Below are 27597 nucleotides of genomic sequence, written 5' to 3' on the forward strand. Positions count from 1 at the left end.
GAAAGTGATGAAATTGTGATTTCAGTACTATAAGGTGGGGACAGGCCAGTTCTTTGCCCACACCTTGAAAGTTCAGCCCAGTGACCTGACATCACACGAATGTGCCTAGCCTACTCAGGACTTCATTTGATCATGACCTAAAATGAATCCAGTTTCCAGAGAGCAAAGTCCAGCCCAGATATGGAAGAAGGTGCCTCACAGACTGGGGCTGGAAGGTGAAGGTGAGGTGGGGAAGAAGTGCCTAGGGCCAGGCATGTTTTCTAGCTCAGTGTGGTTTCCATCACTGGTGTTCCTTCCCATACTGCCCAAGATCAAAAACCACCACAGAAAATAGAGAAATGATTAAAAAGTCATTTTGCCTTTAATGAGCCACAAAGACTATTGAATTAATTTTGGGAACAGTAGAAAAGGAATGAATGTGAGGTGACATATCAGAGGAATGGGGGAGGGAATAACACACATGCTTTCTGTCCTTGTCATTACAGAAAGCAGAAAAGCCTATAGAGAGCCTGATGTGGCCAAATCCTACTCTCGTGGGCAGTCCTAGGGTCACCCTGGGCTCTGATCAGTCTCCAGCATGCCCCTCACCATGACCCCACAGGTCCCTCAAGTCCCAAGATGATAAGGCTGCCTCTTGTCAACTGCAGCTCTTGGGTAGGCGGTAGACACCCCCAGAGTAAATGAGCTGTTGGTCTCGAACTTTCTTCTGCAGAAAGCCCTGCAATTCTTGCAGATCTATCTCTGTCACCACTGGGCCCGTCATCACAAACATTTTAAGCATGCTGTGGATGCGCTCCAGAGATAAGCTCTCCAAGTTGGTCAGCATGGCCTGGATGTATGTCCAGAATAGCTACAGGACAGAGAAACCAAGAGAGTGAGTCAAGATGCACCCAATCGTCTTCTCCCCATTCCTAATCTGCCTAGAGCTCAGCAGACTCACGACCACTCTTAGAGCCCACAGATGTGGGAGAGAGGACACCAGCTAAGAGTCACAGTGATTCTGATACCATCCAAACAAGTTCCTCCCATCTATGTCTCCATTTGGCAAACCAATAATAATGTCCCAGACCTATCTGATTAGAAGGAACAGCTGAAGCTAATTCCTCATATACTCTAAGCTGGGGCAGTGCTTCCCATGGCCTAAGACATCTATGGGAATCTCCAGGAGGTCTCCTTATGAAATCCTCTGAGAATCAGTCAAGTGGAGGAATACCTGAGGTACACACAAGTGAGTGTTTCAAAGTTTCCAATTCAGCCAGGGCCAAGGACAAAGGAACAAGGAGAATTCATATTATGGACTCATAAAATGTTGAGCTGGAAAGCTTCTAGTCCAGCCTGCTCAGTTTAGAGAAACAAGAGCTCCGGGAGTGGAATCACCTTTGTTGTGCCACTGCCCTCTCTCTTCTTGCCCTTAATCTTGGCTCCGCTCTCTGCAGCCACCCGAATTGGGGTTCAGCTCCTGTCCCACCTCCCACGTGACCTAGATCCTTGGGAGGTTCTCTTTCTCCCCGCCTCGGGGAGCGGGGCCAGGACTGACCTGCAGCTCCTCTTCCTTTTGGTCAGCCTGTGAGGCCATGGCTGAGTCACCCTCTTCATCACTGTCGAGGAGCACCACCTTGTCCACTCGGTCCCTGGGCTGCTCTTCCTCTATCACCGAGAAGGTGCCTGGGGGCTCCTCACGAAGCACCCCCTGCTGCAGCCACAGAGCCATCTTGCGCCGCAAGGAGGCCACTGGTACCTTTAGCACTTCACTCAACTCCTCCAGAGACCAGCTGCCTGGGGTTAAGGTAAGGCATGAGGTGGAGGACCATCAGTACTAGCATGGGCCTAGGGCCAAGAGGGACGATGGCCCCATCCCCCACTTCAGGTCTGTCTCTGAGCCCAGGACACTTGCTCCAGGAGAGAGAAGCAGGGTGTTCCATAATCAAGCCCTAATTCTGCCTTTAAGAGAATGTTTGTCAGCAAAGGCAGAAAGGGCTGATCCCCAGTGATCACTTTTTCTTTAGAGGAGTCCCAGATATCCAATGGGAACCCAGGCACCCTTCCCCAGCAATATAGTCCCGCCAGTCCCAGTGATTCCAGAAGCCAAACAGCAAGCGGAGGTAATGAGGAAAAGCTGGACTGGAGGCAGGTGTTCAATCGACACTCAAACCCTTCCTACCTTGTAATAATCAAGGACTACTCCAGGCCTAAACCCCCAAAGCAGAGAGTGCTTAGAATACAGTGAGTATTAATGCTCTGCTCTGAGTAAGAGCTAATATTTGGTATTTAGTGAGGAAATACACCCACAAAATGAGTCTGAGAAATGAGGATCAAAAGTCCCCAAGTCAGACTATTGGTAGGGCCAGTTCAGAAGAACCATGAACTACTAGTTCACTGACCTACTCCCCTCACTCAGAGAATGCAGAGCAGCATCCTGCCAGGTAGGGAATGCATAAGGCAGGAGGAATCTTACTTTTGCTCTGGAAATGCAACAGGACAGCAGCATGTATCGGAGAGACCGACAAGGAAAGGGTACGATCAGCCAGCTCCACATCCAGTGTCACCAGGCCCAGGTGGTGCTTCCAGCTCAGGGTCCTCATAGCCTGAGTGGAGAGAGAAGAGTCAGTAGAGGGTCCAGGAGCTCCCTGCTTTGTTTAGAGAAGAACCATGAACATGGTCCATCCATTTAGCAAATGGAGCAAAAGTGATTCAGCAAAGTGGCCCTTGATACTTCTATGACCCTAATCAGTCCCCTCTCTATTTAGGCTGAAGTATTAGGTGAGAGAAGAGGAGGAAAGGGGTTGCCATGGCCCACAGGTCAAAATTCTGCTCCTCTTCTACAACCCAACAATTTGCAGCTAAACCACTGGGAGCCCAAACATGAGAAGAAACTGAACAAATAGAGGCAAATGCTCAGGATATTCTAAATCAGAGACCAAAGGAATGTGAAAAAAACACCAGGAACAGATGGCATCACAAAACTTCTGAAGGCACTCAAGGACGAAATTGGTGAACCACTGGCCAAAACATGTAACCTGCCATTATAAATGGCTAGTACGCCCAAGGGTTGAAGTACTGCCGAAATGATCCCCCTTATAAAGACTCCAGAAGATCTGGAAACACAAACTGGGGACTCTGGTAGGATCTATAAAGGACAGACTCAACTGAACACTTAAGACAACACAGCCTATACAAGAGAAAAGGAAAGAAGTCCCACCTGACTCTTCCATTTTATGAGAGGATAAAAAAACATTCAGGCAAGGAAAAAACAATGGATATAATTCAGTAAGCTTTGACAAGGTACCACACAAAATTAAAATTATGAGATTCATTAAAAATGTTTTCTAAAGCTACAAAGCATGAACATGGACTTGTTGACTAAGTGCTAAATTACTATTATTAGAAGGCACTCCCCACTTTGAAGATTATCATAGGATCTAGAGCCCGAAGAGATCTAAGAAATCACCTTCTTCTAAGCCCCTCATCTGACATCTGATGAAACTAAAGCTCACAGGTGAACTTGACAAAGCGGCAAAGCCTGAAGGTGAACATTACACAAAAGCAAAGGCAACTTCATTCAGTGTAGAGCAAACACTGACTGTTACATCTGGGGTGAGATAAGCTGCAAATATAAACACTAAAGTTACTATTAAAGATAGGACGCCCGTGTAACCTTGGGCAAGTTACTTAATCCCAAGTGCCCTCCAAAAGGAAAAAAAAAAAAAAGATAGGACGCTAACCTGATTAGAACAGGACTGACTGTTGCTCAGGGGAAGTTTTCAGAGATTATAAGCATAAGATCTGAAGGTTAATGGACAAAAGAGGGTTGACACACTCAAGGTGTAATAAAACAATGGGAACAGAAAATGATTTGTAGACAGTGACAAAGTAAAATTAAGGACAGGAACTAGGAGAAATATGTCATTTTAATAGAAATCACAATCACAATAACTTACTCACATTAAGTACTTAATTCAGATAGTTCTGGGTTAAATTTTTGTTTGGTTAATTATCAAACATTGAATTTATAATTATATTTTGTAATCCATGCCATGAAAATAGCATGAATTCATTTGTTTTGAAAGTTCACCTATGGGAAACCAAACATTAAAGCATGGTTCACATAAATAGAACAGGAGTTAATAACTTAACTGGACAAGAGAGGCAGCAAGAAATACTGGGTGGAGGCTAGACCCTACTGAACGGGACTGATTTTGGCTGGCATTTCTTAGGCTCTAAACTCAGAGGTCCCCTGCAAGCCACCTAAGAGCCTCCTAGCAGTCAAACCACTCTCAGATTTCACTGCCATATTCTGGGGTCAGTGTTACCTTGCTACTAAAATAACTCCTTACTTAGAAAATAATGTTTATAAGTGAAGGCAAGAGGGAACACTCCCCTCCCAGTTCCCTTACATGTCAGGGGGGCTGGTACCTTCAGCTTCTCATATCTCTTGGAATAGGCCTCCATTGCCTCTTTGATCTGTTCTGGGAGCTCCAGTTTCTCCTCCTTGAGGGTTGGCCAGAACTCACTGGACAGGATGACAGCAATGAGGCTGAATGGGGGTCGCTCTTCCTCAGGGAGCCTCTCCTCCTCATCACGGATGTTGGCATTGATGCGCCGAGAGTCTGCCATGTCCTGGAGTGAAGTGGAGGACAGAGGCCAGGTCATGTCTGGAGGGCCTGGGGTGGGTTCAGGAGTCAGGCTGCATCCAGAATTGGGGAGGGAAGATAAATTTTTTTTTAAAGCAATTGGGGTTAAGTAACTTGCTCAAGGTTACACGGCCAGTTATTTTGTGTGGGTGCTAAGAATCTGAGGCCGGAACCAATCCTGGGTCTCCCGACTCCAGGGTCAGCACTCTTACTCACTGTGCCACCTGGCCACCCCGGGAAGATAGTTAACAAAGATGGGGAAGGCATCTCCCAGGCTAGAGAAGCCCACTGGGTTTCCAAATAGGAAACAGAGATGCACTCTGTACGACTTACAGAGAAAACTTCCTCCCAAAAAGGACACTAACCTTCAACATAACCTCACAGTAGTGCATTTGGGCCTCACCAAAACGGAGCTTCAGTAATTCCACATTACGAATTTCCCTGGAAACAGAAAGGTAGCTATATCAGTGTTGGGGAACAAGAACTTCTATGTGCCAGGGGGCAGGGATGTCTAAATCTGCTAGCCCACAAAGGGCATGGAATAAGGTTATGGCTTTCTCTCTTAGCATCAGAGAGACCTGAACAATCTAGTTACCCTTTGAGGAAGAAGTGAGAGGATGCAGTAAATCTCCAAACTGTCTGGAGGGAAACCTTAAGAGTTTTTGGGGGCTCTCCTGGCATTTTTACACCTTCCTGTCTCCACTCTCACCTCTGTCCCCCTCCCCCTCAACAAAAAGTGATCATAGGGTCATTTAATTTGGAGCTGTAAGGTACCTTAGAAACCACCCACTCTGACTCCTTCATTTTAAAGTTGAAGTAATTGAAGCCTAGTAGGGTTAGGTAACTTGGCTAAAGTAAATAGCTAGAAACTACTGTTAAGATGTGTACCAAGTCCTCTCACTCCAAACCAAGGGTTTTTTCTACTATACTATGCCACAAAGCCTTGTAGATTTTCCCTGCGACCTTGAGCCAACTGAAAAGCCATCAGGGAAGCTGTTTTGAGCCTAGGACAGCTGAGAAGGTCTGAAAGATCACTGTGAAATATTCCCTAGACATCCTAAAAATTCTGATAACTCTCCCCAACTGCCTACCTAAAACAGCAAAATGGATCAAAATCTCTGGGGACTCCAAACTGACTCACTGCCTAGGAATCCAGGCAACAAATAGTCCAGCCATGCCAAGAGGACAGATCCTCCATTAATGGTAATGAGTATCCTTATGAAAACTAGGCTGAACGTCCTCTCACCCCCTCCCCTGGGCAGCTCTGAAAAAGCATTAAGGGATTCCTGCTCCAAGCTGAGGTGGGCTTCTTTCCTAATAGTGAATGAACTCTGTGACCCTCACCTCCTAATAAACAAAAGCTACAGAGTCTTCTATAGAGTTACCAGCCCTCTTGTCTTACAATCTGATCCAAGGAAAAATATTTATAACATTTATAGTATTTATAGCAGCTCCTTTTGTAGTAGCAAAGAAATGGAAACAAAGAAGGTGTCCATCAATTGGGAAATAGATGAATTCTAGTAATAGTATTGTACCATAATAGGATGGAATATCACAATAAGAAATAATAAATATGAAAAATGCAGAAAAACTTGGGAGATTTGTATGAAATGATGGAGAGCTAAGTAAGCACAATCAGAAGATCAATTCACAAGATGACTGTAATAATGTAAAGGAAAATAACACCAAAATACTTCAGACTCTCATCAGTGTAGTAACCAATCATGATTTTAGAAGACTAACAGTGAATCATGCCTCCTGCCTCTTGGCAGAGATGCAAAGGACTAGAGGTAGAGAATAAGGCACACATTTTCAGGCACAGCCTAGATAGATATATATGTATATTTATTCCTTTGTTTTGCTTAACCTATCTATTAACTACAAGGGCAGTTCAGATTATCAGTAGGAACTGTCTGTGATATAAAGGAAAAGAGGATTAATAAAGCATTTAAAATATGTATATAAAATTCTTTTCCTCTGGAGTTCTCCCTAGGGACAGGTTACTGGAAAAAAGAAGGGAAGCTGTGCCTTTTTTTGACCAGTAACAGCTTCACTAAACATAACAGACCTAGCCCTACAAATAAATGCAATCAGGAGAAATGGGAGCATTGTTCACCTGCTAATCCCTTTCCTAGGCTCTGAGGGTCTCAGATCAGAAAAGGAGCAGGTCTCTTCTTCAAAGATAATGTGCCTTGGGTACCAGAGTACTATACAATGAAGACTCCTCTCCCATTAAGGGCCAGGGAACTGATTTACCTCTCAGCACTGTAATTGAACTGATGGAGAAGGCGGTCAGCAAGGAGTGTACGGTATTCATTGATAAAGAGGTCTTTGCTGCCATAGATACTGACCAGCAGGCTGATGATGTCTGAGGAGCGGCGTTTCGAGCTTGACTTCCCTAGAGACATAGGCAACAAAGACAGAACCTTAGAGAGAAGCTCCTAGAACCACTGGCAAAGACAGAAATGTGCTTCTGGCAGAAGAGGAACCCCAGAGCACATGAGCCCACCCTGGCTTTCCCAAGCCCTAAAGGAGTAAGGCTGTTATCCATTCCAGCACCAGATAATTCCCCTTGGGCTTGTCTTTAGGTGATAAACTTAGGGGGCTAAAAATCAGCCTCATTATAATAGACCAGTGGTCCCCAACCAGTTGATCAGGCTCCAACAATAGAGCTTAAAGACTTACCTTACAGATCATCAAACCAGCTGTTGCTGCCATCACAGCCTCTTCCCCAGTTTGCCAGGGTTCCAAGTAGAGAGGAAAGTCTGGCTGTGGCAGCAAACCCTTGGTGACTCAAGGACTTTACTGCCAGTACCACCTCCCTTTCAAGTCAAGGATTTTACCACAACCCCTGACTCCAACCCCACCGGTGATCTTAGAGATTATGGGTAAATGAAAGTAGCTAACTCCTCTTCAGAAAAAGGCTAGGGATCCCTGTCCTAGACACCATTCCTATCAAAGGGGTGGGAAGAGAAAAGGATCAGTCTTGTAGGATGCTGGGGAAGCTGAGGGTGAAGGGAACACTATGTCTGTGTGTGTAACGAGGGGACGGTGGGACAGAGGACTTGACACTATCACAAAGAAAGCTCAGGGCCATATGCCCTCAGGGCTCCCCTATTGGTAAAAAGCCACATAACTGAGTCACTCAGATTGTCTGCCAGAAAAGGCAAAAGGGATAACCCAAGAAGACTAAGATCAGGGCCAGAGAGATAATGAGGGAAGTTTGGGGTACAGAGACAGCTATTGGTGACTCATGGGAGACAACTGGGGTGAACTACAGTGGGAAGCAGCACAAGCAAGGCAGGAAGTGAGAACTGTGCATTTAATCCCAAAGGAATGCCTGATACACTGGAAGCCCAAACCTTGCCAATTTCCCTGCACCCAGAGCACAGGTGTGAGGTTTGTTTAGCTGCTGCTCTCAGGAAGGGAGAGGGAAGAAACCCAGAGGCAGGTATGCCAGAACAATATATTCCTCTCCTCTTTTAGAGGCATAAGTAGGAGATATGAAATGAGAGGGGACAGGGCAGAGAACCTAACGATAAGGAAATGTGCAGCCCCTGCCTCGGAGGCTGAGTGTACTTGAACAAGATGAGCTAGCTGCTGGTCTGGATTTCCACAGAGAGTTTCTAAAGCCAAGGCTTCCTTTCTGGCCCCCAGTGCCACATATTATCCATCCAATTCTACATATATAATAAACAGATGATAGGAAAGACCAGACAAGCAAGCCAGAGACAGGTTCCATATCTTCTATGAATAACATGGTGGCTGAATGCGACATTCGCTTATCCTAGGAAATCACAAGCTCATACCTGACAAAGCTCCCCAGCCAAAACCTGAGCATCCATAAAAAGAAAACCCTTCTCATCCCTTTCCTAGCTTCCCCAAAGAGGTCCACTGGGGGCTATTAGTGGTGGAGCTTGTTCCCTTTTCCTTAAACCCAATTTTGCAATCCCCAGCCTGGCTCATGTCCCTACACACTGTAATTCATCCCCAACTGGCTCCCCAAGGCATCCCATAGCTACCTATCCCTTCCTGGGACAATGAAGCAGGTATCACCCCACAAACTGAAACCTAGCTCCATGGTTCTCAACAAACAGAAGTAGGACCAATGAAAAAACAGGGGCAATGAAAAAAACAGAACTAAGTCTACCTCTAAGTGTGTACAGGACCAGATCTTGGATGCTGCCCTTCCCACCAGCAAAAACCCCCAACAGCCCATGGCAGGCTAAGGAGCTACCCTAGAGGGAGCCATCTGACCTGGATCTGCATCCACTGGGTCTGGCACCCAGTCCTCCGGCTCACAGATGTCATCATCACTCTCCTGGCCATTTTCCAGCGTCACCGGGTCAGCCTTGGAGAGCTCGTGAGCCAAGTCCCCAGAACCCTCAGCATCACCAGTCAGCCCAGCTACAATCTGCCTCACAGTGTCTTCCCGTGTCCTGTCAGGGTGAGACCATGTGTGGTCATGACATGGGGCCGAACCATCAGATCCCAGCACTGGAGATCCCTGCATGGTCACAGCCATTATAATGAATAGCCCTGTTCTAGTGCTATGAGAATTATAAGTGATACTCATACCCCTTTTTGCTACAGATAGAAACCATATTTTATTGGATGTAAATTTATAATGGAAAATAACTGACAGAAAACAGGGAGGCAAACAAAATGATGTCCTGGAAAGCATCATTATAAACAAAAGGGAAAAACAGTGGGAAAAGAAGTTTCTAAGTATTCAGAAAGAGAGCAATGGGTTTAAGAGGTGAAGGAGTTAACCGAGCAGGTGGAAAACAAATTGAGGAGTAGACCTAGAGTGGACACTTATAAAAAGAGACCATCTGAGGGACTCCTGACCACTAGGAAGATCAAGAGTGGAGTTGGGGTAGCTGTGTACAGGATGAACCTGAGCTCAGGGCCTGTTCCTGGGGCAGAAGAGATCTCGCTTCTTCATTACTCAGTCCAAAGGGGATAAAAGTATATTACTGTGGTTTTAACTGTTGGGTTGGGAAAAAGTAGAACTGAGAAGCCAGACCTTCCCAGGTAGGGAGAAGTGGAATCAGGCTTCAAAAGGGTTAGGTTGGAGAAATGGGCAGAAAATCCAAACCCAAGGAAATCCTTCTCTCTTAAGCAGCCTTCTATAGTGATTACACTGCACAACTGCAATATCCTATCTCCCCTAGGAAGTCTGTCCTCAAAGGCCTCCCACAGGGAAGTGAAACAGTCTCCTGCCCTCTAAACAACTGTCTTGAACATGACATTGTTGATGACTCACTATGGCGGAGACGTATGAATGAATTACTGATTAATTATCAGTAAACAAATTAGACAAAACCAGTGAGATTGAGGGGGGTGATGACCACCTAAAATTTTGTTACTTCCCCTCACCGTAGATATCGTCGTATAGGTTCACAAGCTACTTCCAAGATGACCATGGAAGAATCCAGCTCCCGAAGCGCTTTGATGGCTGAGATGTAAAGGGTGATGATATCTGATGTATTTACTCCTGAAATTGAAGAGAGCAGGAGAGTAACAGATGGAACACCTCTAGGCCACACAAATGGGACTCAAGAAGCAAGCTCTCAGAAAGCTGAGCTGTGGAGGTGCAAGTGGCAGGGTATTCATGCAAGCAAGGGAATGGAGAAACTTTGCCTCTTCCTGAAAGCATCTCTTTAAACCCCTCATTTCTTGATTCCTCAATGGGCATTGTGGAAAAAGAACATTTAACATTCACTTTCCCTTCTACTTCCAAGCTCAGCCGGATTCCTTCCCTGCTATATTCTGCAAGTGAAATAAGACTAGGTATGCCCACTCTGTCCAGGTTCCTGAACCACCTCCCTGCCACAAAGCTCTTCTGTGTAATACCAAAATAGTATTACTGACTCCATTCTGCCTTTACTCACCATTTTGTGAAGTTAAGTTTCAAAGTTACCTGACTTTGGAGAAGTTATAAGATTATGATTTTCCCTGATCCTGCAAGTCACACAACTTAAAGAATGTCACATGATTACCCCTTTCCCTTCTCTCCTCCTGTTTCCTGATTGTTTCCCAATGCCCTCCAATCAATCCTCACCCTCACCTCATTGTCTCCAGATCTCCTCCAATAAGAAAAAAAGTGTCTATACCTTTCATCCTGTTTTTCATTCCCTCCAAACTGTATGTTATCTGGGTAAAAACCAAAGCTCTGGGTTGTTGGCTACCAAGAGCCCTGAATCCAGTTTGTTTTGCAACCACATGTGTGTACATTACTAACTAAATCACTTGTCTGGATGATACTCATTTTTATTATTTAACTGTAACATCTGATGATGAGGTATTTTCTTCTTAACTTTGCAAGGTATCAAGGGTTCCAAATCAGACTTGGTCTATTTAGATGTTATCATCCCCTCAAGTGGAGAATAAAAGCCACCTCAGTGTCCCAGAGATCCATAAGAGAATAATATTCTTTAATTTGTTTCTCTTCTACACCATGAAGGCTATACTCAAATTCCATCACAAATCTAATTTCCACAAGCATGAAAACTCAGGCCTAAGAATATGAAAGAAATAACAACAGGACAGAAAATGATGCAGATCAAGGTTTGGGGATGCCATGACAAACAAACCTAATTCCCCTACAAAATGGGACAGAAGCTAGGCAGTGAGGTCCAGAGAAAGCATCTTTGATCAACAAGACCAACCTGGGTGAAGGAGGCGGGTTTCAAGAGCTGCTTTAAGGGAGTTGAGCAGTTGCTGTCTCTGATTGGTCCTTTCCAGACAGTATTTCAAATCTTCAATTGCTGGTTTAGACTCTGGAAAATCTATAAATTAAACAGAGTGCTCTAAAATCTTATCACTGTGAGCCCACACTAGTATATCAAAAATATCCTGCACCTATGCAGATGCAACCCAAGCTATACATATACAAATCACAGAAAATATAGATGTGAACATACAGGCACTATCCAAGGAACTCCTGATGCCCACACTTTTGCTCTCATGTCTGAGGCCTCAAGATTAGAAATGAACCCACACAAAGGAAACAATAGCCAGTTTTAATTTCTAACCCCACTCTCTACTTGAACAGTTCAAACCCAAGAAAAACCTGGCTATCCAGAAGTATAGAAGGTAAGTCACACAGTGAATCCTGCTATCTCAGAAAAATATTAGTTTAATTCATTTGGTAGGTGAGAAAGTAGAAATTAGGTGCACAAAGAAGTACTAGACCATACATTAGTCGGATCAGGAAAGCCCTTAACCTGAGCCAGAGCAGGGGGAAAGGTGGGGAGGTGGGGGTGTGTGTGAGAGAAAATAAGATGACTATATACAGTATCCATGAGTCCAGTTGAGAATTGGGCAGCAGGAGACCTGTCATCATTTGACTGGTGAGGGTGGGTGCCTAGGTAGAAAACCTCTCACAAATTAAGTTTGGAACCCTCCCTGTCCCAGAACCTCCCACATGTGGAGACATGACCTACTCCACCCTGCATCACCAAACCATCTGAAAAAACACTCAGGGGACAACTCTGATAGCAAGGGCTCTCCATTCTTGATCCCTCTCTGGAATGGAGTTTGGAGGCCTCTTCACCTGAGGACCTACTGCCACTCTCGCTACTGTGTGTCATCAAATGGTTTGTGAATATTAATGCTTCGGTCCTCTATAATCATGAAGCATGCAAACACCAAGCTACTTACCCATGAACAACTGGCACAAAATTTAAGTCTGGTTAGGCCCCTAGGGATCCAAACATCAGGTCTTTGCCAACTCAGCTGCCCCACCCTCAGCTTACTGACTCAACTTTCTCCTTCTTCAGTGTCTTGAGAGATGTTACTGTAAAAACCTGGAAGGCAGGAACCCTCAATAAAATGGTACTTCCCTCAAACTAAGGCTAGCAAACTCCTTCCTCCTCCTGTTTCTCCTTCTCCTCTAATCTTTGTCATTAGAACTGCTGTTAAAAAAGCAAAACCAAAAACAAACCCCTTTTACTCTGCAGCCACTCATTGCCTTGTCATCTCCGTCCCGTCTGGCCTTACTTTTCTATTGTGTTCTCTGGGGAGTTCATGCTATCATTTAACAAGCTTCCTTTTATCCTGGCCTCTTCCTTTCACAATCATCTCATCTTCTTGTATTCCCAAAAACCTTCACAATCCTGACCAAAGAGCTGACTAGCTCAACTATATACCAAATCTACCCTTCAATCACTTGTCCTATTGCCCTCACAATTTGCCAAGCATCAACTACAAATCAAACCCATCCTCCATCATCTCCAATCTTTTTTTTTTTTTAAAGTAATCGGGGTTAAGTAACTTGCTCAAGGTTACATGGCCAGTTATTTCTGGGTGTGGTGCTAAGTATCTGAGCCCGGATTTGATCCCCAGGTCATCCTGACACTGGAGCTGGTGCTCTTACTCGATCTTACTCCACCCGGCCGCCCCATTCATCTCCACTTTTAACCAGACTGGGGAACACTGCTGGAGGAAATCATACTACTGTACTGCATGATGCTGAACAGAAATCTTTTCATTCTTCCCTGCCATCACACTCCTTGCAGTCACTCTTCCAATACTTCTCTTATTTCCTCCATGCCCCTATATGATCCACGATTCCTTCCCTCACCAGAAAGTTCTGATTCTAACTCCTCTTGAAAAAAAAAACAACATGGGTCATCCCTTCACCGATTTAAGATTCAATTTTTAAAGATTTAATTTTTAAGATTCAATTCAAGGTTCACATTCTGCACGAAGCCTTTGCTGAATTCCCCCAACTGCAAGCAGCTTCCTTCCCAAACTACCCTGTACTTACTTACTTTGTATATAGTTGTGTTTACATTTATGCTGTACATAATTTTATTGGCAGCTAGGCTGGCACAGTGAATAGAAGACTAGACTTGGAGTCAGAAAGACCTGAGTTCAAATCTGACCTTAGTCACTTGCTAGCTATGCAACCCTGAGCAAATCACTTCACCACTGCCTGCGTCAGTTTTCTCATTTATAAAATGAGGAAATAATAGCACCTACCTCTCAGGATAGTTCCGAGGATAAAATAAGGTATTTGTAAAGTGCTTTGTAAATCTTAAAGCATTAACACTGCTAGCTATTATTATTATTACCTACCAAGGTTGTGGTAAGGATCAAAAGAGATAACAAATGTAAAGAACTTAGTTTGTGTCTGGCACATTAATATAGTAAGCGCTATAAAACTGTTGGCTATGATTACATCAGCTAATATTATTATTGTTGTTAAATATTTGCTCTTTTCCCCACTAGAATGCAAGGTCCTTGTGAGTAAGGATTGTTTCATTCTTTGCACTTGTATCTCCAGCACCTCACACCACACCTGGCACACAGTACTTGTTCAAATACTTATTGATTGAATGATTGACAGGATCCCTCTTCTTCACTCTACTTCTCTACACCTCAAAATCTCTCTACATCTTGCCTCATTCTCTCCTTTGCTCTAGTCTCTGAGAACGACATGGTCTTTTGTGTCAAGGCTAACACTACAACCACCCCCTTTTCTTCTTTCAGGTTCACCTGACCCACCTCTATCACCTGGTCCCTTGATCCCATCTCCTCTGGTCCTGTCAATCATCCTTTTTCTCTCCTTTATTTTCAATTTCTCCTTATTTGCTGGCTTGATGTTTAAGAACATGCCCAGATCTCCCATACCTTTAAAAATCCTTCATTTGACTTTGCTGTCCCTTTAAGCAATCATGCTGTCTCTCTTCTCCCTTTCAGTGCCAAACTCCCAGTAATAATCAATCTATATTTGCCTTGCATTGCTTCACCTCCCACTTGTTTACTAATCTTTTATAACCTGGCTTCTGATGACACCATTTGACTAAAATTATTTTCTCCAAGGTTATATGTGATTTCTTAATTACTAAATTTGCCCTTTTAAAAAAAAAAACACTAAATTAAAATTTTTTTTCAATGAATAAGTTTTCTTTTTTCTCCCTCCCACCTCCCCTTAACTGGAAAAAGAAAAAATAAAATCCTTGTGACAAATAATCATGGGCAAGCAAAACAAATTCCCGAAAGGACATGTCCAAAAATGCATGTCTCTTCCTTCATCTTGAGTCCTTAATAGGACCTGACCTGGGTAGCATGCTTCATCATCAGTCTTCTGGAATTGTGGTTGGTTGCTACATTGCCTTCTTTCTATTCTCATCCCACCCGACATACTCTGCAACTTTTGACATTGTCAACCATTCCCTGCTCCTGAACATTTTCTCTTCCCTTGGCGACTCTGACAGCATTCTTCTCATTTTCCTCTTTCCTGACCACTCCTGTTTCCTTTGCTGGATCATCATTTATCTCCTACCTCCTAATTATAGGAATCCTCCAAAGATGTATACTCAGCACTCATATCACCCCTCCATAGACTGCCTCTCTTGGTGATCTCATTGGCTCCCGTGGGAGCATCTCTATGCAGATGACTCCGAGATTTAAACATCCAGACCTAACTTGTCTTTGAAAACTCCAGCCCCAAAATGCCACAGAACTGCTGAGTATCACCCCCCTGCATATCCCCCTGACACCATATATCTAAACACATCTCAACATATCTAAAACAGAATCCATTATCTTCTTCATGCCATTTGTTCCTCCTCCAAACTTTCCTATTTCTGTGGAGGTACCACCATCCTCCCAGTTACTCAGATTTGTAATCTCGGTCATTCCTGACCCTCCCTTACCCTCCACAAGCCAAGTCTTGTGATTATACACCCCTACGTGTTTTGAATATCACCCCCTTCTCTCCACTCATGAGGCTCCGATGCTAGTTTGGGTTCTCATGACTTCCCAACTAGCCTTTTATGAAAGCTTCTTAACTAATCTCCCTATTTTCAGTCTCTTTTCTTCTCCAATGTATCTTCTATATATATGTGTCAAACTAGCATCACTGAGACAGTGGTTTTGAATATGTTCTCCTTCTATTCAAAAAGTTCTAGTAGCTCCCCATTACCTCTAGGATAAAACATAACTTCTCAGTCTGGTATTTAAAACCATCCATGGTCTAGTTCATCTTTACAGCCTGGGTTCCAGTACTGGCTGTTACCTCACTGTGGCTTTCCTCTCCCTTCTGCATTATTATATCTATCTCTCTGAGCCTGGAATGCTTTTCTGGTTTAATTCTGCCTCTTGAAACCCATCCCCTCTCTCAAGGCTCCAATCAGTGACTCAGTTGCTACAGAAACCCTTTACATACACCCCTAGTTACAGTATTTTCTTCTCCTTCAGCTTCAACATGCATTTGCTTTTATGTTTACACACTGTATCCCTCCAGTAGAATATACGCTCTATGAAGGCTGGGATTCATTTGGACTTTGTATCCCCAGCTACTTGCACACAGTAGGCACTTAATAAATACTTACTGAACTGAATTGGTGCTTACCACGGATGATGCTGAAGAGTTCCTCAATTCGCATACTGGCATAAATTCTGTAAAAAAACCTCTGTACATGACAGCGCCAGCGTCGCAGGGTACTGCTGGCTTCAGGGACTGTGGGCCCTATAGGATTATCCTGCAGGAATACTTTGCTGAGCCAGCCAATTACCTTCTCTATCCACTGTCAAGAGAAAACAGAAAGAACCTTTACCTACTGCACTAGATTACACAAGAGTAGGCGTGAGCCCTGACAGCATCAAGGTGGTAAAAGGCTCCATACACTGCAGGGGAAAGGGGAAAATCTGGGCAGGGACAGCAAATTAAGTTTCATCTACCTGTAATGCTACTAGAAGCTGAGGCTTCTAAAATTCTTTGCTGGCTGAACCTAGGAGATCTACTATTGTATAATGATCATTTATTTTTATGTAATACTTCTTAAAGTTATTCACTGATGAAATAAATGCTTGTGTCACAAGATAAATATGACTTTCAGGGCCTATGAACCAAAGGCCTGACCAGAATAATTGCCTAGAATACAATTTCTTCTGCATTTTTGGGGGGTTCTTTGGTTTTGGAGGTTGTTCGTCCCCATCTCCCCCCAGCCAAGCTTTACTCTAAGTTTCTATTCTCACTGGAAGACTCACAAACCATGCTGACTGAGTCTAATACACATTTATGCTAGCTACTTTCAAGTAGGCTCTCAACTCAGCAAGGCAATCTTACTGTTCCTCCTAATTGGTTCCCTATCACACTGACTACAGTTGCTATTTCAGACTTTTTCTTTCTCTTCAAACCTCCCATGCCAGTCCCTATGCTCCCCCTTCCTGATGAAGATCTCCCCTTACATTTCACTGGAGAAGAAAAAAATCCATTTGCTGGGAGTTCCCTCTTCTCCATCTCATAGCTTTCTGACATCATCCTCCACCATTACTCCTTCATTCTAGTATCTGACAATGTGACTAACCATTTCAAAGGCTAACCCCTAAACATTTATCCATGACTCTATTACAGCTTGTCTTCTCCGTCAGACTGCCTTGATCACCATCCCCACTCTCTAATCTTCAGTGTCTCCCTATTAGCACCCTTCTTGCTGCCTATAACCCCAAACCTCCCCCCTCCTTTGGGGAAAAAAAAAAACCACATCCTTTTTTAAAATACAGTAAAGAGAACAGAATGAAGGCCAGAAAGAATAGACAAGCAGGAAAGCTTTGAAAACTAAAGCTAAATACTGAATTTATTGTATACTTAAAAAGAAAAACAAGTGATACCTAATAGACATCGGCATTTTTTTTCTACTACACATGTGGAAATGTCCATTTTAATTTGGTGTTTGTTAAATTCAGAAGAAAAATACATTTAAAATAAAAAGTCTTCATTTGATCCTACCAAGCCTGCCAGCTATTGTTCTATATTGTCTTTCCCTTCTCAGCTAAACTCCTTGAAACAATCATCTACAATCAGGAATCTGTCCCCTCTGATGCTCTAAATCCTCTGGAATCGGGCTTCCAACCTCAGCATTCAACTGAAACTTCTCTCCAAGATTACCAATATCTCTGAATTGCCAAATAGAAAGGATTTCTCTCAGTCCTCATTCTTCTTCACTTCTCTTCAGCATCTGATAATGTTGACCTGGATATTCTCTCCTCTCTGCTCTCTTCTGGTTTACCTCCCATCTGACCATTCCTCCTTCATCCATATCATGCCCACTAAATGTAGGTATCCCACACGGCTCTAAAAATAGAATCATCTTCTTTGTTATCTCTATACTCTCTCTTGGTGAGCTCATCAGCTACCCATGGGTTCAATTATCTATGCAGATAATTCCAGGGTCTATTGTGTAGTCCTAGTCTCTTTCCTGGTCATGCATCACAACTTGCCTGTTAAGACAGTTCAAATTCAACATATCCAAAACAGAACTCCTTAAATTCTTCTCTCTTCTGAATTTCCCTATTCCTGTCAAGGGTAACACTGTCCTTCTACTCATTAACATTCAAAGCCTCAGCGGCAGCATTGCCTAGTTCTCTCTACTTCATTCTACATATCCAATTAATTCACAAATCTTGTAATTTCTTTTTCTGCATTACCTCTTAAATATGTCTCCTTTTCATTCAAACAGTCACCACTTTGGTACACATCTTCATCACCTTTCTCACCTGGACTCCTGCAAAACCTTCTAATTCGTCTTCCTGACTCCCTCCCTATTCTATCCAATTTATCCTCTATGGCTACCACAGTCATTTTCCCAAAATGCAGATCTGACCATGTCTATCTGTCTTTCAGTCTCTCTCTCTCTCTCTCTCTCTCTCTCACACACACACACACACACACACACACACACACACACACACACACACTCCATTCAATAATCTTCTTTGACTCTTAGAATTCCTGGCTTCCTCTAAAAACTCAGCTAAAGTGACATGTCCTGGAGATCTTTCCAGGTCCCCTTAGCTGCTAAGGTGACCCCCTCTAATATTATATTCCATGTACTCTGTATTTATCTTGCATTTTCTTTCCTTCTGGTGATTATATCCAATTTATCTGATATGTGGCTTCTTTGTACATAGTTGTTTGCATGTTGTTTCCCCCATTAGATTGTGAATTCCTTGAGGGAAGGAACTGTTTTGGTCTTTTTTTGCATCCCCCTTGCTTAGCATAGTGCCTGGCACATAGTAGGTGCTTAATAAATGCTTGTTGAAATGCAATAGTCTAAGACAATTCCAATTCATGATGGAAAATGCTATCCACATCCAGAGAAAGAACTATGGAGTCTGAATGCAGATCAAAGCAGACTGTTTACTCTTCTTTTGGATTTTTTGTTTTGTTTTTTCTTCCTCATGGTTTTTCCCTTTTGTTCTGATTCTTCTTTCACAATATGACTAATGTGGAAATATTTTTAATATGATTGTACATGTATAGCCTACATCAGATGGCATACCATCTTGGGGAGGGTTGACAAGAGGGGGGACATTTAGAACTCAAAATCTCATAAAAGTGAATACTGAAAACTAAAAATAAATTAATTATTTAATAAAATGCTTGCTTTTTGACTTAACATATATGATATCCCAACCTCAACAGAATGTAAGATCCTTGGCAGCAGGGATTGCTTTTGCTTTTTCTTAGTATTTCCAGTGCTTTAGCACAGTCCCTGACATAATAAATGATTAATAATAATTGATTGATAATTCTAATTTTACCACGGCCATTTCTGACTGCTTTTTTCACAAGTTCCTCTTTACTGATTAGTTTTAGGAACCCTCTGGTTCTAAGTCCATAATCTTTTGTCTTCCAACATGCAGACACCAATTTTGATACAATTTGATGCATTCAAAAGCATGTATAGACACACACTTGCATGCACTTATTACATACCTATAGATGAAGTGTGGCCATAACATCATGACTGACTTGCTAACAGATGTATCAAAATGTAAACCTCCAAATGAGTATGGTCCTTCAGGGAAGGATGATTATTTATTTCAGAGATGTTGCCATTGCTCAAAGCATTTCTGGAAATACTCTCTTCTCAAAGACTTGGCACATTCTTTTGACTATCCTCAACGAAGGAAAATCTTTATCCTTTGATATTTTATCCAAACAGATTGGTTTTTAGAGACATCAAAAAGTCACAGAAAGACTTCTGTGGTGAAAGCAGTGGGGGATCATATGAGGTAATGCAATGTTGAATTAAAAATTGTTACTACAAAGTAATACTTCCTCACTTGGAGTTATAACACTTACTAAGTACATACTTTGTGTAGCAGACCTCATTAGGAACCAACAAAGATACAAAGTTTAAATCAAATACAGAGGTTACCTTTGAGTTCTACATTAGTAGGTTTTTTCTTGTTTTAGCTGATAAACTGGTTCCCCCAGCAGCTCCAAAAGAGGAATTTCAGAAATGTTTTGAGCAATGGCTTCATAGCAGGAATAAGTATATAGTTTTCCAAGGACAAAACTTGTTTGGAGGTATGAGTTCTGTCTTGCCTATTAAGAGACTGTCTCATATATATGCAAACTTTCTTGCCCTTCTCTGCTAATTACGCTAGTCCTGCTGGTGGTGCTCAAGACTAAATAAAAATTGCTGAGCACTGTTTTAGACACCTTAGATAATTGCTGTTCAGTCATTTCAGTCATGTACAACTCTTCATGATTCCATTTAGGGTATTCTTGGCAAAGATACTGGAGTGGTTTGCCAGCTCATTTTACAGATGAGGAAACTGAGGCAAACAGGGTTAAGTGACTTGCCCAGGGTCATAGAGCTAGTAGGTGTCTGAGGCCAGCATTGAACTCAGGTCTTTCTGACTTCAGGTCTGGTGTTCTATTCACTGAATCACCTAGACATTCCCTTTAAGTAGTAAAAGGTGGTTTTTGTCTGGGGTAAGCACTTCTCTTCTTTCTCTTCAAGCCCAAGCTGTATAACAGCAAAGGTAGGATAGGCAAAGATCTCTAGTCCATAGTGTACACCTCATACACAAAAGGAGGCTCAATCATACTTTGGCCAAATCACTTAACATCTCTGAGACTCAATTTCCTCATCAGTAAAATGAAAAGGTTGGATTTGATTATCTCTAGAGTACCTTTCAGTTCTAAATCTTATTTAATGATTTCTTCTTTTTTGGCAAAAGTGAGGAAACTTAGACCCACACTCAGCAACTAGATCCCAAATAGTGACATGGGACAAGTGAGCATTAAGAATCTATTTGTGGAACTGTTGACAGAGAAACTTTCCCTATCTAGGATACATGGCTGTTCTGTTTTTGAGTAACCATAATGAAAACGGGGGAAAAAATTCACTCATGTCCAGATCTGAAGCAGCAGAAGGAGCAAGAAAGGGACAAAGTTTCTTTTTCCTTTCTATGCATATGAGGCACTAAAAGCCAAGGTTGGAATACTTGAGGTTAAAAACAAAGTAGCAATATTATGGGCTATCTGCATACAGATAATCCATTTTTGTCTCCTCCTAGTAAATATATTTTCTCTTACACCCAGGTCAAGTCACCTTATGAAATTAGCATTTAATGTTAGTTTAAGAAAATAATAACTAACACAGGCTGGCTTAATATAAACTTTTTTTAAAAAAGCATTTCCTAGTTTTTTAAGTATAAGGGCTTATTGGAAAGTCAGGGGTGGGCCATGTTTCCAGTATTCTGCAACACAAATTTTCTTCCTCCTTACTTGGGAGGAAAGACTTGTTTCAGGAGAAATTATGATTCAGGAGAAATATGCTTGTTTCAGGAGAAATCTAGTTTTACCATGGCCATTTCTGACTGCTTTTTTCACAAGTTCCTCTTTACTGATTAGTTTTAGGAACCCTTTGGTTCTAAGTCCATGATCTTTTGTCTTCCAACATGCAGACACCAACCAACAAATATCCTATGACGTGTAATTTAACACACTACTTTGTAATTCCTGGAGGTCTGTTATGTGTTGATGCTATTTATTTTTTGTGTTAAAGGAGAAGGAGCAGGAAGGGGAGTGAGAGGTGGAAAAAGAGGGACAGGGAGAAGGGGAAAGTGAGTAGGATGAGAGGGGGAAAGTAAGGGGGAGAGGAAGGGAGAAGAGGGAAAGGAAGGAAGAAAGAGAGAGAGAGGGAGGAAGGAAGGAAGAAAGAAAATAGAATAGCAATAATTAGTTCATGTTTAAGTAGAGCAAAATTTGGCTATCTCCTCCTCCATCCCCATCTCAGATGAAGAGATTGCCCTTTTCTTTGCCAAGACAACCTCTCTACATGCACCCCTGATCCCATTCTATCTCATCCTTTCCAGGAGACTAACCCTTCTATCATCTCCACTCTCACTAACCTTTATCTCCCCAGTTATATAATCCCTCCCTGCTACATACAAATATATCCACATTCCCCCAATCCTTCAAAAACTCACTTTACCCAACCAACCACCTCTACTACTAACTTGCTATATCTCTCTTCCCCTTCTCAGGTAAAAATCCTTGGGAGAGCTATCTATACCCCCACTTCCTTTCCTCCAACTGGCTTCTAAACCTTCTGCAGGCTGGCTTTCAACCTCATCTTTAAACTAAAAATGCTTGCTCCAAAGCTACTAATGATCTCAGTTGCCAAATATAATGGCCTAATTCTCAATCCTTACCCTTCTTTTTTTTATTTTATTTTTTTTTATTTTTAAAGCAATTGGGGTTAAGTAACTTGCTCAAGGTTACATGGCCAGGTGTTTCTGGGTGGGTGCTAAGTGTATGAGCCTGGATTCGATCCCCAGGTCATCCCGACACTGGAGCTGGTGCCCTTATTCGCTGTGCTACCTGGCCGCCCCAATCCTTACCCTTCTTTACCTACCTGTGCCTTTGACACAGCTCATCACACTCTTTTCCTAGAAATTCTCTCCTCTCTATAGGAAGATTATAGGTTTTTGTGCCACTCTTCCCCTGGTTCTTCTTCTACCTGTCTGACTACTCATTTTTCACTCTCCTTTGCTGGATTTTCATCAGCCATACACACTAACCACTGATGTTCCTATCCCACCTCCCTAATGACCTTGTCTCTTTTCCCTCCATGCTCTCTCCCTTGGTGATTTTATCAGCCCCTATGAGTTCAATTATCATCTCTATCATCATCTGAGGCAGCAAGATGGTACAGTGGATAAAGCCTGAAGTGAAGAAGACCTGAGCTCAAATCTAAACTCAGACTCTTCTCACTGTGTGACTGTGTACCTTAACCTCCATTTGCCAGTTTCCTTAACTGTAAAAAGGGGATAATAATAGTACCTACCTCCCAGAGTTGCCATGAAGATCAAATGAGATCTTTTGTAAAGTGCTTAGCAGTTTCTGGTACATAATGGGTGCTATATAAATTTTTATTGTTTATTATTATTACATGCTTAGTAAAGTGCTTAGCAGTTTCTGGTACATAATGGGTGCTATATAAATGTTTATTATTATTACATGCAAATGATTCCCAGATCTATATACCCAGCCCTCTGGATCTTAAAATGACCAATTGCCTACTGGAAATAGCACATCTCAAACTCAATGCGTCAAAACAGAACTCATTATCTTTTCCCCTAACTCTAATTTCTTCTAAAGTTCTCTATTACTGTCCTGGGCACTACTATTCTCCTAGTCACCAAGGCTTACAACCTCACTATCATCTACAACTCTTCACTCCCACCTAATATATCTAATCCATTGCCAAATCTTATATCTACCTTCACAACATATCTCTTATACATTTCCTTCTCTCTATTCAGACTACCCTACTTCAGGCTCACAACCTCATACCTAGACTATTGCAACAGCTTTCTAGCTGGTCTCTCAAGTCTCTCCTTAATCTAACTCATCCATCCTCAACTCAGTTGCCAAAGCAATTTCCCTAAAGTGCAGGTTTGACCCTGTCACTTCCCCATCTCCCACTTAATACACTCCCAGTAGCTCCCTATAACCTTAAAAAATCCTCTCTTTGGCCTTTAAGGCCCTTTATATCCTGGCACCTTTTTACCTGTCCAGTCTTATTACTATTTACTCTCCTCCACATATTCTGTGTGACATTAATATCAGCCTCCTAGCTGTTTCTCAAACATAACACTCTATCTACCAAACCCATGACTTTTCATTGGCTGTCCCTCATGCCTGAAAAGTTCTCCCTCCTCCTCTCTGCCTTGTGGTCTTCTAGAAGATTCAGCTCACATCCAATCTTCTGCTGACTCCTAGTGCTTTCCCTTTGAAATTACCTCCCATTTACACCATATATGTATATTGCACATGCATAATTGGTTCACATGTGAGCTCCTCCTCAAAGGCAGAAATTATGCTTCTTCATTCTTCATATCCTCAATACTTAACACAGTACTTAGCACATAGCAAGTACTTTATAAATGTTTAAGTGACTGAATGATTAACATCACCTGACTCACAAGAGCCTATATGAAACCTAGACCACAGCTAATAATTCAAGCCTGGGCAAGAACCATTAAGAAACAGCAACAACAAAAACCCACCTAAACCTGTTCAAATACAGGGTAAATAAAAAGGTTATCTGTATATTCTGCTACTCTAAATTTAGATTCTGGTCCATTTTTTATCTAACTCTCTCCTACTTGTTAAAACTGTGCTCCCTAAAGCAAGAGGCAAGAATACAAAGTCACAAAAAGAGCTTACCTCCTGAAATTCATTCAGAAAAGACCTTTCATATTCTCCCCGACATCGACGTTCCATCCTTTCCTCAATCATTCGGTGGAGGATGGTTGTAACAGCATCAGCACTGACTCTCTCCAGCAAGTTTAGCCTATGCCTGAAGAGAAGTCAATGTTCAAAAATCTTATCCCAAGCCAGGTGAAAGAACAGCTGAAGCAAGGGATGCAAGGAAGAAGATTCAGAAGGTACAAAGCATGAGACCACAAATGAAGAGTTATGTTCCTCAAACAGGACCTGGACCTAAATCCAGACAGATTAAGTGGCTAGCCTCTATATGCTCCAAGAGTTTTCTCCTCATCCCAAAATATTTAAGCCACCCTCACCCTCCAATAAAAAATTTATACCATTAGAACTACCACTTCAGTTTATAGCACATTACTTATAGAAAGGTCACTGGTAAAATAAATTTTAAATCTGGAAAAGTAACAGAACAAAGTTCCCATAGTCTATCAGTACCCCCCAAAGAATAGGACTCTGAGAGCATCAGATGAAGAACAGATTAAATTTTGTTGAGGGGGAGATCCTAGGGGCAAAGTCCAAGAAGAACACTGGAGTGGCAGTTCCTAGGCAATTAGTAGGTCAGGGGTTGCTAGAAGCAGGGAGAGAGGCATAGAAGAGGTAGTCTACTTCTGCTGAGGGGCTGGCCCTCATGGACAATAAAGGATCAGAAACTCTGCTGAAAATACAGAATTTCTTAGCTCTGACTGGTAAAGTAGCACAGGTCTGACCAGCAGGCGTCCACACAGATCAGTCAACAGACAAGGAAACATGGCTTCAATGGATGCAAAGATACTTCTGGATAAGACAATTATCCCACTTGCTCCTTCTTGCCACTGAAAAAATTTGTAAAAATTCTGCCTCGGTAAAAGACATTACTGCGGTAGCTTAAAAATGATTTAACTTTTGTGATGCAGATCTAAACTGTAATAACAAATGCATGCTTAAAAACAATTAACCACATACTTTGTATGTGTGTGTATCTTGCCCTTCCTACCACCCTTGTGTGACCCAAAAGGGGGTGCTTCAGAGAATCATACTTAAAGATTCATTTTGGGCATAACTAGTATCACTTTAGTAAAAATATGTAGCCCAAAAAGCTTTTAAGTTCACCTGAGGGCACATTTACCTAAAGAAGTTTTCAATATACAAAATTCCAGGACAAAAGTACTGGGATAACCACTAGGATTTCATAAAAATAAAATTTAATCCATGAAAATCAATGAGAACCCCACGGATCAAACCAGAAATCTTGGTTATTTTAGCAAAACATCACTAACATATTGTTGAAGAGCAAAATTCTTTCCCCCAAACTCTTTGATGGCCCTTAAGTACTTCTAGAGAATGCTAGTAATTTTGTACGTGAAAATAAAAAGTCATGAGCTAATCATCTGCTCCAGAATGTAAAACAAGGAACCTCAAGGGTCATAAATCTAACCCCTAACCATAATATGAATTGTATCTATAATGTCATTAATAAGCAGTCATCATTCATTCACTTGAGGCTATCCAATGACAGGGAACACAAGACTAACCCCTTTTCTGACTTATTCTCCACTGAATATAACTAAAGTCCAGGAACAGGTGAAGAGATGAAAACATGATAATATAATTAATGCGTAAAAGTGTGAATTCATTATTCCAACAAATAAATTCTATTTTCACCTAATGATATAGCACCTCTCACTCTCTGACATTTCCTGCAATTACAAGTGAGTGAAATAGGATATTAAGATGTCCTAAAGGGCGGCTAGGTGGCACAGTGAGTAAAGCCCCAGACCCGGAGTCAGAAGGACCAGAGTTCGGTTCTGGCCTTAGACACTTGACACCCACACAAAAAAACTAGCCAAGTAACCTTGGGCAAGTTAATTTGGCAACCCCAATTGCCCTCCAAAAAGGCAAAAAAAAAAAAAAGATTCTCTTCCACTACAAAGAAGTAACAGGTTTTCTCTGCTCCAGCTGCATTAAGCCCTGCTTGATCCCAGGAAAAGTGACTAGGCTAGGGGATAATTTTTATAGGATAATAAAATTTGGAGCTAGATGGGACCTGAGAGATGATTAAACTTGATTCCTTTATTTTACAGAGGAGATCCCTTAAGCCAAAAGAAGCAGAGGGATTTGCCCAAGGCCACACAAGCTACAAGTAGCAGTCACTTACAGTATCTCACTAAGCTGCTGAAATTGTTCCAGAGCCACTGAGCACCAGCACAGTTCCTTAGCACTGTTGCAGCCGGCACAATCCTGGTCCTCTGGAGACCCACTCTCTTCCAGGTCACCTGGGTCCAGCTCTGGCTCACTCATGCCACTTTCACTCATCCCTTCATCCCCTTTCTTCTTCTTCTGCTGGTGCATGTAGATTTTAAAGGTACGCCCATAGAACTGTTGGATCATCTCCTGAAAGGTCTTTGTGGTGGAGAAGAACAAGATAGCTCTAAACATAGTATAGACTTTTTCCCGAAGACCCTGAGAGCCAGTCCCCAGCAACAAGCCCATTTGAGTCCATTTCTCCAGTAAATCCAAGCTGTTGAGATAGGGGTCCAGTCGACACTTGAGCAAGCCAAAGGCTTCCAGGAGGAGCAGGATGCACTGGGGCTCTTCAGCAGTGTTCTCGTACTGAGCAATGGCATTCCAAAACTCAGGGGCGATGTTGGATTGCAGGTCGGTCTGAAGCACTTCTGTGAACCATTCCTCCAGGATCGAGTGCAGCTCATAGCATTTCAGCACCTCCACAGCAGCCTGAAGTTCCTCTTCTTTTAAGCTGACTGCTCCACTTGGCCTGGAAGCTGTCTGGAGAGCACAGAACTCATAAGAACAGGACCAAGAGGGGCCAGAATATATATGCCTCCTTCAGCATCTCTAAAACAAGGAGGGAAGAAGCTCTAAAGATCAGCCAGGGGAGGGAGAAGACTGATGAGAGTTACGACATGAGGAGGGAGAAAAATCAGGGGTAGAGCCTGAGAGGCCAGTTGGGGTCTTAGGGGAATGAGAGCTTAGAAGAGGGATGGGTCTGGGAGTGGGGATGGAGATCAGGAGGAGCAGAGAGGAGGAGAGGAGGCTGAGCGGGGTAGAGGAGGGGATGAAGGAGAAGGTGGGGTCGAGAGTTGGGATGCGGTCGAGAGGAGGTGGAGATGGGTTCGGGTGGACAAGCCCGCCCGCCGAAGTGTGGCCCTCACCAGCCCCAGCGCGGCAGGAGGCACCAGCCCGGTGCTCACGGTACTCCAGGCCACTGACAGCTCCGCTCCTGGGGCCCCGCAGGCTGCACCCTCTACCAGGGCTGTCACCGTCGCCATTTGAGCTGTCAGGCCTGGACCCAGCTCCAGCTCCGGCTCCGGCTCCGGCTCCGGCTCCGGCTCCGGCTCAGGTCCCAGCTGCTGCTCGCTCCCAGCTCCCGCTGCAGCAGCGCCTCGGATCTCAGCTTCAGCGCGCGTCGCGGTGACGTCA

The 27597-nt window shown here is 42.9% G+C and overlaps 2 protein-coding genes across 3 annotated transcripts in view; one reads left to right on the forward strand and one right to left on the reverse strand.

Annotated features, from left to right (window-relative positions):
• CYSRT1 (cysteine rich tail 1) overlaps positions 1 to 27597 on the forward strand; it is a 172683-nt gene that overhangs the window by 55049 nt on the left and 90037 nt on the right. The gene's annotated exons all lie outside the window — the stretch shown is intronic.
• Positions 343 to 27597, reverse strand: ANAPC2 (anaphase promoting complex subunit 2). Its single transcript, XM_069072725.1, has 13 exons — positions 27330 to 27597; positions 26315 to 26943; positions 24124 to 24256; positions 16000 to 16174; positions 11306 to 11425; positions 10014 to 10131; positions 8889 to 9070; positions 6888 to 7029; positions 4997 to 5072; positions 4414 to 4617; positions 2456 to 2585; positions 1538 to 1776; positions 343 to 850 (listed from the first exon to the last, which is right to left on the reverse strand). Exons 1-13 carry the CDS (start codon positions 27444 to 27446, stop codon positions 638 to 640), a joined length of 2478 nt encoding a protein of 825 aa, XP_068928826.1. The 5' UTR covers positions 27447 to 27597; the 3' UTR covers positions 343 to 637.

Source organism: Petaurus breviceps, unplaced genomic scaffold (assembly GCF_028583685.1).
Source record: "Petaurus breviceps papuanus isolate PSGF00001 unplaced genomic scaffold, PetGlider_PUasm1.0 90847, whole genome shotgun sequence".
Classification (NCBI taxonomy): domain Eukaryota; kingdom Metazoa; phylum Chordata; class Mammalia; order Diprotodontia; family Petauridae; genus Petaurus; species Petaurus breviceps.